This window comes from Balearica regulorum, chromosome 17, assembly GCF_011004875.1.
Source record: "Balearica regulorum gibbericeps isolate bBalReg1 chromosome 17, bBalReg1.pri, whole genome shotgun sequence".
In the NCBI taxonomy this organism is placed as follows: domain Eukaryota; kingdom Metazoa; phylum Chordata; class Aves; order Gruiformes; family Gruidae; genus Balearica; species Balearica regulorum.
In genome coordinates this window covers 1,230,751-1,244,554 of record NC_046200.1, presented here as the reverse complement: position 1 = coordinate 1,244,554, position 13,804 = coordinate 1,230,751, and the positions used below count along the sequence as shown (strand labels likewise).

At 57.6% G+C, this 13,804-nt stretch overlaps 1 protein-coding gene across 1 annotated transcript in view; it reads left to right on the top strand.

The window, feature by feature from the left end:
* MYO18B (myosin XVIIIB) overlaps nt 1-6,340 on the top strand; it is a 73,418-nt gene extending 67,078 nt beyond the window's left edge. Inside the window, 2 exon segments of the mRNA XM_075769497.1 lie at nt 3,294-4,594; nt 5,496-6,340. Coding sequence (XP_075625612.1) covers nt 3,294-4,593 — 1,300 coding nt within the window. The 3' untranslated portion in view covers nt 4,594; nt 5,496-6,340.
* The last annotated feature ends 7,464 nt before the right edge of the window (nt 6,341-13,804 follow it).

Below are 13,804 nucleotides of genomic sequence, written 5' to 3'. Positions count from 1 at the left end.
CCGCAGTGTTTCCCCACCGCGCGGTGCCTTTTTGCTGGTAGTGTAAACCCCGAGGAGTATTTGCGTTTTCATTTAAAGCCCGATCGGGCCCCACGTGCGCTCACCAGGCAGCTGATGCTGCTCGGAGTCAACACACCACGACCCTGGCACCAACCTGCCGGCACTGGCACCGCACGCTCTGACCGTGGGCCGATGAGCCGTGTCCGGGGAGATGTGGCTTCCCTGGGGAAACCAGCGCTTTCCCTGGCGTCTGCGCTTGGGTTTTGCTTAAAGAATGCAGCTGATATAGGAACTGATATAGAGACAAGGATGGGTGGGGTGGTCTTGGTCTTTTCAGCTCTTCTGCTACAACCAGGGGATGGAGAGCACGGGCAGGAGATGCTCCATTACGCAGAGGTGTAACGGTTGGACCCCGGGGGCTGCGGGGCCTCGGCGGCTGGACTCGTACTAGCCATGGAGCTGGAGGAACAATCTCGTGTTGGCAGCTCCATTTCGGGCTCGTTTCGTAAAAATAGTAACTGTCTGTCATGCTGAACAGGACACTAAATAGCAGCGTGTAAACCGCCCGTGTTCACAGTCCATTAGTGTTTCTTACCTCTGCAGCTCACTTTTATCTCAGTCTTAAAATCAAAGAAAAATATTGCAGCTGGCTGTTTAATTTATGAAAGCTGGTTGTGCAGCAGTCAGTTTACAATATTATTTGGAAACGTAGAGAGTGATTGGAGCAATTTCCATACAGATTCTCGTGGAGGATTACACCAGCTATTTAGGTAAGATGCAATTTAGGCTCCTAAAAGGCGGCATTATCGAAATGTCTCAAACTATTAATCAGCTGCGAGGTTTAGAAACGTCGGGTGCAGCAGCATGGGGCAGCCCTGGAGGTTGCTGCGTTCCAGGGAGATTAAATCTCTGGTTAATTAATTTTGCATTGAATAATCAAACGGTTTGGGCCCATTTAATGAGCACGGCACGGTGGCGAGTGCCGGGGCGAGACGGGCATCTCCATGCCCCGGGTTGTGCCAGCGGGCGCCAGGGACCCGAAGCCGCTCCGTGACCCCGTCACTTCTGCAATTGCCCGTTTTTCGCAGCCGTGGAGTTTGTCTTCAACCCGTCTCAGCATGTAAATTATTTCACGGGTCAGTGGAGCCTGGTCCGAATGGGTCCAGCGCTGTGGCTGGGATTATCTGCTCTCACCCCGTTCCCATGGCAACCCCAGCATTCCCGGGGCAGGATGCTTCATTACTGGTGACGTAAAACTTGACCGCTGCTCCTGCACCTCGAAGTCTGCTGGCCTCCCAGAGATGTATTTGTATTTAGGTTCTGCTGCTTTACTCTGCCCTTCGCTCTCTTTTTCCCCTCCTCCTTTCTTTCTCACATCCCAGCAGCCTTCTCATTAAGGCCAGTTCCAGGTCTCCCTTGGCTGAGCGATGCCGGAGGTATCCGCGAGTGGGGATAATCTGCCGGCGGTGCCAGCAGCTGCCAGCACTGGGTTCAGCCTTTGTCAAACCGCATCGCTCACAGGCACCTACGCTCCCCGTCTGACCGGCAAGCGGCTGCGCGCGAGCAGCTATAGATAGTAACTGGCTATCACTGATCTGAAGCGATGCGCCAAGGAGGAGCACGGCGCAGCTCTGCAGAGCGCCTGCTTTGTTTCAGACGAGTCCTGGCAAAGAGGCCCTTTGCTTTTCCCTACAATGGGACAGGCAGAAAATCCAGTTTTTCAGCCCTTCAAGCCAATGTAGGTGCTTGGGGGGGATGTAAAGTGTCACATCGGGGGTGACACTGAGCCCACCGGTGATTGCAGCCCCCCTCTGTGCATCGCCTGGTGCAGAGAAGCCCTTTCTGCAGGCTGCAACGTGCCGGGATCCTGCTGCCTGGGGGGGCTTTGGCAGCTGAATGGGTGCTGCATCGGCATCTCACGGTGCCCAAGGAGATGCTCCCTAGGTCCTGTCCTGGCAGAGCGGGTGCTCAGTGTCAGCGAACGCTTTGGGGAGGGACAGGCAGGATTTGGGGGAAGGCAAGACCATCCCCTGCTCCCACCCCACTGCCACCGTGTCCCTGTCCCGCCAGTGCAGGGCTGGGAGCGGTGTCACCGCAGCAGTCCCAGAGCAGCTCTTGCAGCCCCATGGGGAGGAGCAGGAGTTAAATCAGGAAAACCAGCTGGCCAGCAAGGCTCCTCCGGGGCATCGTCTCCTGGAGGGCTGGCACCGTGTGCTGGTCCTGGCCACGGACCTGCTCTGTGCTGCGCTGCTCTCAGCACGGAGGCACGGGCCACGTTATTAGCGTTACTGTTACTCTTGTTATTGCCCTTTCTGCTGCTCCACATCTGCATTCGGCACATCCTACAGTCCCTGTAGCAAGACCAACAGCTGGCTGTGCTGAGCCGATGCCGTTCCCAAGCTGGCACCGTGTTCTGGCTAAACCAGCCCTGCAGCCCGCTGGGCGAGAGCTGTGCGCTCTGGGGACGGCGCCCTGCCGTGACAGGGACCGGTGCGGCTCCTCTTTGGCGAGCAGAGGTGGAGCCCACAGGGTTCCTGCCATCCCCATCAGCCCCCGTTTGCAGGGTGAGGTCCCATCCGCACACATCGCTTCCGGCAGCCGCTCTAACGAGCAGGTTTTTCCCCAAAGTGCGTTTGCATAGGAAGGAGGCCAGTGCTGTCGGATGGAGGAGAGTCCTCCAGCTGCCCGGCCGTGCACTGCTGCCCATACCCAGCCCTCGCACCAGCGGCAGGCTCTGTCTGCATCCTCAAAACCCGTCCTTGCCAAAGGAAATTCCCGGGATAAAGCAGTTTGTCCCTCAGGACGTGCTGCTCCTGCTCAGCCCCGGCCGCGCGTTACTTGGCTCTTGCAGTTCACAATCGTTTTCCCTCCCCAGCAGCAGCCTGGGTGAAACATGCCCCGCAGTAATGCTCAGACATACTCAGGGTGCTCTGTGAGCTGGTTTCATAAAATTTTAGTGAATAATCTTTGGCTTTGACAGAAATAAAATCCTACATATTGCTATAATCTGCCAGGAAAAGAGGACATTCGGAGGTACGTGTTGGTTTGGCAGAGCTAAAGTCGGTCACGTCACACACCCCACGCCGAGGATTTAGCCGGGTTGGCTGACTCAGGGTTGTTTAAGATAAAATCTTTGGGCCTTGTGCAGCTGCTCGGTGCAGCAGCAGCAGGAGTTTACTCTGAGACTGCCATGCAAATACCGGCTCTTCGCCGCTCAGGCTTGTCCTTGCTGAATGACGTTACAGTTACTGGAGCTCAGGCAGCTTAAACTAACGCCAGTATCTGTTGTTTAGGGTGAGCAGAGACACCAAGGACCCAGCACCGAGCCGGCCAGCTTCTTCCCTGAGCGCTGCCAGGTCCATCGATGCTGCGGATCTGGGGAGGATGACGAGTCCCTTGCTTGGTGCTAGACAACGGGAATATGGAAAACCTCCGGCAGAGGAAGCGCAGCTGGAAAGCCCGAAAACCCCTGCGAATAGGATAGGAGGGACGTCCCCATCGGTGCTACGGCGGGGGGGCTCCCCCGCCCCGGACAGGAGGTTCCCCAGCCCGCTGTCTCCGCCGGTGCCGAGGAGGAGAGGGGTCTCTCCGGCGGCAGGGCCGGTGCCCAGCTCTTCGGCTGCCCTCTCCGAATATGTGGAGGAGCTGCGGCGGCAGCGGGGAGCGGAGCGGGAGCAAGGGTGTCTGGCGCTGGGTGACACCTCTCCCCTCCCCATCTACCGCACGACGGGTGCCGCAGCCCTGCGGCGCTGCAGGGCTTTCCCAGAGGAGGAGGGTTCCCTGGGGAAGCTTGATGGGAACCAGCCGGGGGAAGGCGAAGGAGCAGGTGCCGGCTTAGTGCGCTCCTCCAGCCTGCGCAGCATGGCCTTGGAGGCGGCTGAGCCGGCACGGTCTCCGGTGCTGAAAAGAGCATCAAAGTTCGGCTCCTACGACTCCCTCCTGCAAAGCCTGGATGGCTCCGGCCGCCGGCCGAGCTCTCTGGCTGCGGGGATGGAGGTGCTGGGCGCGCTGCGGCCGAGCTCCTGGAGAAGCTGCCTGGAGCCGTCGGTGGAAGATGCGGAGGTGGGAAGTGGTGCTGGGGGGCTCCTGGGCTTGCCATCCAGCGACGGGCCGGGCGAGGGGAAGGGGAGCGACCCCTTCAGCTGGAGAATACCCACCCTCAACTACGAGAGGAGAACCAACGTCGACTTTGATGACTTCCTCCCGGCCATTCGCAAATCCCGCTCCACCAGCAGCCTGGCCAAGCCCAGGAGGGACAGAAGGGACGGCCACCGGCCCCTCACCGTCCGCTTCCAGGATGAGGCCATAGCGGGCGGCTCAGCATCCTCCGAGACGAAGGGCACGGCCAAGTGCAGCCCGGCCCCTCGGGAGGACCCTGGGGACCTCTCCGACTCCTCCTCATCCTCTGGCTCCGTCCTCTCCTCCCAGAGTGCCGACAGCATCAAGCGCCGGCCGCGGCCCCAGAGGGGGGACGGGGAGGGCTGCAGCGGCACAGCCAGCACCCCGGGCAGTGGGGCAAGCCGCCGGGTGGAGGCAGAAGGGAAGGAAGACGATGTCAACAGCATCATGAGGAAGTATCTGGGAAAAGACTAAGGTAACTGTGCTGAGCCGCTGACCGGCACCAGCTCAGAGCAGGGCTGGCAGGTTTGCGGTGCCGGCCCCGAGCCGCTGCCCCTCCAGCCCACGCCGTGCCTGCACCGATGCCGTGGGGTGCGTGGGGACAGGGTGGCCCAGGCCAACGAACGTCCCCAAGCTCCCCACATCACGCCAGAGCAGCCCAGGGCAGGGGAGGCTCCGTCCCAGCGTCAGCCCCGATGCCCGGCTGTGCTCCCGGCTGTGCTCCCTGCTCTGCAGCAGCCGGGACGGTGCCTGGGATGCCCCGGGGGCCATGTGGCACTGGGGACCGGCACCTTCTTCCCCTCTGCTTGCCCCCTTCAGAGCTGCAGGGGGGTGGGCAATGGGGACAGGGCCGGTGCCGGGGACAGCCCCAGAGCTGGCCACACCACCAGCTCCCAGTCCGCTGGGGTCCCCCGGCCTCCGGGTTTCCCAAAGATTGTGTCCCCCAGCTCCTACCACGCCACCCGACAGACGCATCCTCTCGAGCTGCGCCGAGTGCTCATCCCGGTTCCCGTGCCTTTTTGGTTAATTTGAAATTCGCTTTGGGTGGATGCTGGAGGTCACCCCCTCCGGAGCAGGGGGGTCCCGCCTGGATCGGGTGCACTTCCCCCAGTTAGCAACTGCCCTGACAACCCCTTGGCTCCAATTCCTGTATTGCAACTGACACTTCGAGAATTAGGATTTATTACTGCAATTCGGGTTTGAAAGCAAAGTCCCTAATGAATGCACCACAACTGTAATTAAGTGTTTAAAATAGATTAGAAAAACATTTTGTAAAACCATTGCCTTTAGACTAACTTATTGGATGTCAAGCTGTGACCAAATTGACTAAGCCAACACAAGAAGGGAGTGTGTGTTAATAAAACATTTCTTTCCAGGAAGCACAATTTGCATAATGAAATGTCCCACTTTCTCCAGACTTTGTTTCAATAAACTGCAGCAAGTGGCCTCAGCGCTGCACCGAGTGAGGAGCCGCAACCGGGCAACCCGCTTCCCCGCTCCTCTGGAAGAGCAGCTGATAGGAACCACGGAATTTCAACAGAGACGGGAAGTGGCTCCCCAGAGGTCGTGGGCTGGTTTTACAGATGGCAAGACTTTTTTTTTTATTTTTAAACATGCCATGGTTTCTTTGTGCTCCTGCCCTGGTTCCATCACCTCAGCTTTGCTCAGGGCCAGCCGCGGGGACGAGGGACTTTCTCGTTCTCCTGCAGTCATTTGACTCCGGGAGTTGGTGCTGTAATTAAAACCCAGCGGCTGCCGTAGATGCCTGACAACATGCAACGCTGGCCGGGGGAAGGCCATGCTGTAAAGAGCTGGAGGAACACCAAATCCACTCCCTTTTAACCCAGAAGGTACAGCCCAGATGTCTCATCCCATGTAGCGCTGCTCAAGAACGAACGGCCAAAGGATGCTTTTGGATCTCGGTGTGACACCCAGCAACAGCAGAGCCAGAGGGTCGGTTAAACCAAGCTGCGTGTTGTTGAACATCTCTCTTTACACGCTTTATTTTTTTAGTTTCCAGAGTCTGAGACTTTCTCGGAAGCTTTTCTAATTCTGTAGATATTTGAAGCCAGACCCGTACGTGCTTTCACGGCTCCTGCCTGTTTGGGACACCTGGGTACATCCCGCTGGCACGCGAGGCAGCGCTGCGGTGCGCGTGGCAATGGGAGCCTGTACGGGATGTCTGCTTGGGTTTTACACAATAAAATACTTGCTGCTTTGACAGGAGCCTCTTGTCTCTCTTTTCCCTGGTCCGTGGAAGCCGTGCAGTGCAGAGCCGAGCACCGCCCCACAGCTGGGGGTTCTCACCCGCCTCCCCATCTCTACCCTCACTAAAGGCTCATTTTTCAGCCTCAACCCTCTCACCTAGAAGAGATCCAGACTTAGTTATCAGAGGTTTTGGGCAAAATTATACAGGTGCATGAAAAATCTCTCCATCAGTGATTTCTAAGTAATTTGCTTGACTGGGAAATTTGCACCAATTTGCACAACCTCGTCTGATCCTCTGGGGTGGCCAGAGCGCAGCGGCGGCTTGAAAAGGCAAATTGGGCAGTTTTCAGCGTTGGGCTTTGCCTTTTGGATTCTCCACATTCATTTGTAATTTAAACCAAAGCCTTGCAGCAAGAAGCATTTTCCTTGTCGCAGATGAACGCAGAACCTTCGGGTGCAGGTTCATGTCAGCAGTTTGCTCGGCTGCCTGGAGGCTGTCGGCAATTCCCGGCAATTCCTCGCTCCCAGGCAGCTCCGTGTGCCGGCAGCCTGGCAGGCAGGAGGCAGCTCCCCACAAGGTGACATCCCCCGTGCTTCCAGGTCTCCCTTCTGCAAGATGCGACTCATGCAAGAAGACAGCAGATGAAAAAATTACCTCTAATTAATTTAACAGTGGCCTTTCTAATAATTCCGCTATTTCTGGAAACAAAAAAAAATCACTGCATTTTGTAGTTGTTCCATGTCTCAGCACCAGCACCCCGGCACACGCCCGGCCCCGCACCGCAGCCAGAGGTGCGCGTTTGGGGGGCGGTTGGATCCTGCCCCGTCCTGGCTGGCAAAGCTGCCGTTCGGTGCCCTGGGCGCGGTGCTGGTGCCGGTGCCGGGGAGGTACCGCGGTGCTGAGGACCGGGCTGGGTGGGTGACCCCGGGCGGTGCATTGCCCGTGCTTGGCTCTGTGCAGCCAGTCTTGCTGCCCGGGTGGATTTTGTGCCCCTGAGGGCCAGGACGGGCGGCTCCTGGAGCAGGTTCAGACCTCAACAGCACGAAAAACACCGCACGCCAACCGCAGCGTGGCCCGGCCGCAGGCACTGCCCTCCACCCAAACCCTGCCTGCCTTCCCGGACCGGTTGTAGGCGGGAGTCGTTGCACGTGCAACCAAGATGATTTATTTCCGATGTTTATGCGGACACGCGGTTTGCTCTGGGGAGCGTGTTCGCAGGGTCCCTGCAGAGCTGGCTGTCAGCGGCGCTTTCTGCGAGCACGGTCAGTTCGCTCAGAGCTGTGCAAGCCCAGTGAGAAAGCACGTGTATGGCTTGGGGCTTTTTAAATCCCTTTTTTCCCTTGAAACTGGCAAACTGCAGTGTGCTGTGCCGTCATTGCAGTCCCTGCAATTTTACAAATTAAGTGAAAAGTATCTTTTCCCCAGTTCGCTCTGCATAAAGTATGCAATTTAAAGGGGAAAAAAAATAGTTTACAAAAATCCTGTACTCCCTTCTGTGCTTTCAGATGAAAAAAGAAAAATCACAGATTGTGTCGTTTGGAAGAGATATCTTCATGGTCTGCCCTTCCAACTTGTCTGGAGTTTTTTAATAACATATTCGAACAAAAACAGTTCAGGGAAAAATCTTGCAAAGTGGCGCTGGACAAGCTGGGCAGGAACGGGAACTTTTTCCCCATGAACTATGATTGCTGAGTGATGCTGAACCTGTCCTCGTCCCCCCGAACCACCGCGCTGGGGGAGGCACGGCGGGGAGGGGCTGCGGAGGGCAGTGCTCTGCTTGGGCAGGAGATGCCGCCTGCCTGTCCCCTGCCCTGGGACGTGACGCTGACGGGAGCAGGACTGGTGCTGGCTGTCCCGGGTTCCGCCAGCAAGACCCGGGACGAGGGGGGAAACCGCGAGGACGCGGAGGCTGCTGCAGCTCTAACCAGCTCTCGTGTACGCTGAAAAAATGTGCAGTTACACCCAATGCTGATGGCATACTGCATCTGATCCCAAGCGCTGGCCCTGCCGGCAGTTGCTTTGTAAATGAAACTGGGACCAGTGGCTCTGGAGTTGGGTGATGCTCTTGGAGCCTCCAAGAGAAATAAAAGCTGGAAAAACGATGCAGTGGGAACACATGACTGCCCGCCTGCTGCTGGGCTGCGAGCCGGAGGCTGCCTGCAGCCCCCCGGGCAGTGCCGGACGCTGGCGGGTGGGGTGAAGGCTGGGGACCCCCCGGCTGTGGGGGTGGCCGGGGCAGGGGCTGCAGCGGGAGGACGTGGCACCCGGGGGCTGCTCACTGCCAGGAATTCCTATACGCGTGTGCCGTTGGTAGGGCTCATTGCGTTAATTGCCCAAACGAGCTGGGCAAGCCGATATAATCTGATTAAACTTCAGCACAGCAGCAGCACTGATGGGTGGGAACGCCGGGATCCCGCAGCACCGAGCACGCTGCTCCCACGGCACGGGCGGCGGGGGAGGCAGAGCGGGTCCATGCCATGGGAGAGACGGGAAACGTGGGGTACGGGGCTGTAAGATGCCGAGCAGGACACGGATCTGGGGGGGTGAAGGCAGATGGATGAACAGGAAGAGCATCACAGCACGGCTTCCTCCCGCCGCATCGCAGCTCTGTCCCCTCTGCTCCTTCCCTGCGGCACGCGGGCTGGGGGGATGTGCCAGCGCCCACGAGGGTGCGGGGTCTGCAGGTAACGGGCCCCCCCTCGCCCAGTGCAGCACCGAGCTGGCCAGCGGCACCGGCAGGGACAGACACTGGTGGCACTGGGAGCCAGCGACACCCTGAAGGGCACCCAGCGCCCGTGCCCGGGGTCCAGCCCCGCTTAGCGCCGTCACCACCTTTGGGCTCTGAAGCCTGACCTACAAACGCTGGCTGGATGAGGTGTTGGTTTGCAGTTCATTTTTAATCTAATCTCAAAATGCTGCGTAAATTGCTCGTTATTTGGTGGTTGTAGCAAAATGATTCCTTTGACACTGAGCCTTTGATTTGGGATTACTACAGCAGTGGGTTTGCTGAACGTGAAGCTGTTACTCTTTAAACTTGCAAAGGAAAAGCAGATATGTGTGTAATACACTGACTTTTTTTTTTTTTCCTTTTGCTTTGCAGGACACAAAGGAAATTGCTCTGTCACTTGAAATGGCTTTACACATCCTTTAACAACAAACCAGGGAAAAATGATGCTTGGAGTGGAGCTTTTCAGGCTGAGTCCAGAGCATGGTTTGCCCTTGAAGCAGCCGGAGCAGGAGAGGAGAGCAATGCTCATGGGCGGCGAGAACGAGCCATCCATCAGCGCTGGCCGGCAATAAATACTGTGCGTGTACAGCGTGGGGTGTGAAAATGCCTGTTCCCTGCCCGCTCCCGAATGCACAGGAGACAAGTAACCGATGGCCAGGTCAGTCCAGTTCAGAACCGCGGCAGTTTATAGCCTGGAGTAGGAGGACAGGAGTTCTCCTCCTCGCCCCTGTATTTTAGTCACATTTACCTGCTTTCAGCACAAGAGCTTTGCCGTTTGCTGCGGTGAGGGATGGTGCCCGTGGGGAGGAAAGCAGGACTTTGGGAAGGGCGCTGTGCCTGCGGGGTGAGTTCTGCGGCCGGGATGCAAACATTGCCAGCCCAGCTCGGGGCTGCCGCGCGCTCTGTGCCTTGCAGGGGGCATGTCCCTGGGGATGTCGTGTCACCCCCGGAGAAGGGAGGGTGCTGCAAGCCCAGAGCCCTGCAGCTGGCGGGCAGCCTTTGCCCCAGTGCACCCCAGAGCCTGGATGAGGCCGGTGCTGTGAGGGTAACCCCCCCAGCACCCCTGCACCGCCGTGCCCGCAGCCACCGGCTGCCTCCCTCCCTCCCTGAGAAAGGCAGACACTGGTAAGGGGAAACGTCTCCACATCAGACGGAGAAGCACCGAGCAACTGAGGCTGCCAAGTTTCTAATTAGCATAATTAAAGCATGCTCTTTTCTTCCAATGGATGTGCCTTCGGAGAGCCTTCATCAGAGGAACGATCTCTGTAAAGAGTTCCTTCATTTGCAAGATGCTCATCATTCCGGATTGAGTGTCCACAGCCGTCCTGCTGCTGACTGCAGCATTAACGGAGCCTGGACCCGGCTGGTCTCCTGCTGGCCGACGCTTCCTTTGGCACGTCACATCCGTCACCGATGGAGACTCCGGGCGTGCTCGTGTGCTGCCCGGTGCACGTCACCAGGCCAGGCAAGGCACGGTCCCTGCTGTGGGGGGGTACTGGGACTGGCAACCCCCTGGGCTCCCCATCACCCCCCCTGAACCATGATGCCTTTGGAGATGCTGGGTGTCAGGGAGATGCTCTGTGGTCCCCTCCACTGCTCCCAGAGAAGGCAGGTAACTCCATTTATTATACTTCCAAGTTTATTAGCCGGGTATGTAAGCCTCTTTCCAAACAAATGAGCTGTTTTTCCCAGTGCCTGCCTCTGGAACCACTCTGCTGTGATTTGCAGCTCTGCTCAGCGGGATGGCAAGCATGCGGCGGTGCACGTCCTCACCACGTCCCTCCTGGGGACGGGACCCGGCAGAGCAGCGGGGGCTTCTCCTGCGGGCTGGTGGCTCCCGCAGCCGGGTGGGAGCCAGGAGCCTCCCTCTGCCTGCGCAGGCAGGGCCGGGCAGCGTTCGGCTCCCGCCCCGCATGTGACAGGATTCAATTTCACGCCTATTGGATGCGGGGAGTTAATACCCGATTGCTGCCATGCACGGAGCTTCTCTGCCACTTAAACGTGTCCCTTCCAAAAGGGAGATATAATTGAAATTATTCTTCCTGCGGGCGGTTCAACAGCCATGGAAGCCTCTTCTTGCTCCCCTCAATGTTTGCCATTGTGGCTGGTCTCGTGCCGCAGCAGCTCAGACAGCAGCCAAGCCCACCTCCGTGACAGCCATTTGCTGGTGACCTTCAAACGGGCTTGGGCCAGGGAATTTGCTCCGCAAAGACGTGAGCCAAGTCTTTGTGGGCATGGCAGAGCTGGATGGAAAATGAAAATCACCTGGAGCTGCCAAAGGAGCACAGCCTTGGCCAACCGCCCTCCTCCCTGCGCAGATGGAGAGCAGGGACGGTGGCACCGTGCACCGCTAAGGGTGACCCCCAGCCCTGCGTCCCCACCGGGATCAGGACCGGCAATGCCACCACCTACCCCTGCCCAGGGTGTCCTGCCACTGCCCAGCGCCCGTCCCGGTGTGAGGACCGGCAGGGAGGATGGCTGCCTGTGCTCCTCGGCGGCGATCCCAGCCAGGAGGCATCACCTCGGGTGCTGGGGCAGCGGCAGGATTTGTGCTCCCTGCCCTGCTCCCCGCTGCCTGCCTTTCTGCCAGCTCCGGGCTGAGCGACTGCAGACTCAAGGCCATCTGTCAGACCGGGGGGGTTGTTCTATCAGGATGAATTTCACCCCCGTTGAAGTCCCGCTAGGTTTCCTGCCGTGCCAGTGACAGTGCGTGCCGTGCTCCCGCGAGCTCCCGGCAATCCCGGCAGAGCCAGGAGCATCCTGGCTAAACTGATGAATATTTAACTGCACCATGCGCAGGACTAGCACCCCGAGGAAGAGCCCGTGTCTTTGGGCTGAGGCTCTGCTGGGCTCGGCTTAGTCTGCGCAGCCTCCGCGGGAGCTCCTGGGTTTAAAGCTGAGATCCGAATAGCAAACGAGCAGAGGCTGTGGTAGGACTGCCGAGTACGAATTAAGAGCCAGAGGGGTATTTCGGCGACCCCCCCGCGGTGGCTCTGCCCAGGAGGCTCCGCTGCATCAGCAGCGCAGGGCTGTCTCTCTCCGTGTGGCTCCTGGTCTCTCGCTCAACTCAAAAGGTCCAGAATGTGTATGATATGCATTATATATTACATATATATTATGTGTTATATGTATCTATGTATTATAGAGGAGCTTGATATGTCATCAAATGACTGGTGCACGAGGGAGAAAACAGTCTAACCCTCATTCTACTTGCCAGTTCTCACTAAGGGGACTTTTGCTTGAACTGTTCTAATTGTTATATTAATTTTTGGTTGGGGTTTATTTTGAGTGTAGTCCCATGCAGGACCTTCCCATGTGTATCCAGAGAGAGAATTTTTACCAGACACCCACTGACGTCCACCCTTGCTTGTTAAGCAAAATTAACCCAATACAATTACATTTTGCTGGACAGCTAGCGATCATTTCTAAAAATTTCTATTGTGCTAAACGATTTATAACTTGCTTGCCCGGGCGATGGAGACCGAGCAGGGACACCGCCGGGACCGCGGCTGGGAGGAGGTGAGGGATGCCGAGAGCCGTGCTGCCTGCCGTAGCCCAGCCGGGGCCCCGGGAGCGGCACGGCGGGGGGGTGCAGGCAGGAGGGGCCGGTGGCGGGGCAGGGAGGCCTGGGGTCCCGCCGGGGCTGCCCGGGGGATGCGAACCTCGACACGTTGGCCACGGGTCTCGGGGAAAAGCGTTGTTTCTCCACGACTTGCAGTCAAGCTGCTCGCCTGAGTTGGAAGTGATGAATTTCCCTGAAGCCCTGAAAGAACAGCGAGAGCTTAATGACAGTAAAAGGTCCTTGTGCTCCTGCAGCGCGTTGCAAACCAGCTGGGGAGAAAAGTTTCTACGACAGGAACCCTCCCAGAGTAATGTGCTGGCATTAGGGGACCTGGGGTAGAGGGAGGTTTTTAAAGGGAAAAAACCCCCAACTGCAGAAGAAAATCACTAGTCTGAGGTTCATTTGCATTCTTATTGCGGAGCTCCAGCGCTGGCAATACAAATTCAACCCACCCAGACATCACTTACAGGAGCAACTGCAAAATCCAAAATTGGGGCAAACTGTTGATGCTGAAAATGCTTTTCAAAATGAATATTAATGTTCTCATCTGCTGGCTGGGGGGAGCCAAGGCACAACGACTGCGCCTTGGGAAACGGGCCCCTCGGAGACGGCTGGAATCCTGGGGCTGTGAGAGGAGGCAATCACACTTCTGCCATTTTTTTGCTGACATGTTAAAAATAGCTCAAAGTCTTGTTTTTGTTTTTTTTTTTAAGACCAAGGTCATGAGGTTTGGTACCTGTCCATTTCAATTACTTTCCCACAGCACCACTTTTGTCAGCTGCCATCCTACAGGATAAACCCATTCTGCTTTGCCAAAGATTCCCAGCAAAAGTGGGATTTCACCGGGAATTTGCATGCACAGCGCTGCACAAAAAAGCAGGGTGCAGGACAGACCGACAGCCCCTCCGGCGACGCCAGGCTCCTGCCGCTGAGAAGAGGTGTTGGCGAGGAGGAGCGGGGTTTGCTCCCGTGCTGCTGGGGCAGGTTGGGGTGCCCCGGGCAGGGGTTGGGGCTCGCAGCCGCCCACCGGCACCCGGAGCGCAGTGGCTCATCCGAGCACAGGGACCTGGGGAGCGTGGGCAGGGATCCAGGGAAACAGGGCTCCGTGATGAAAACGTGAACATGTGCTTTACGGAAAGTGCCAAGAAAGCAACATTTGGAGGTTAAGAAATGGCAGAAAACAGAC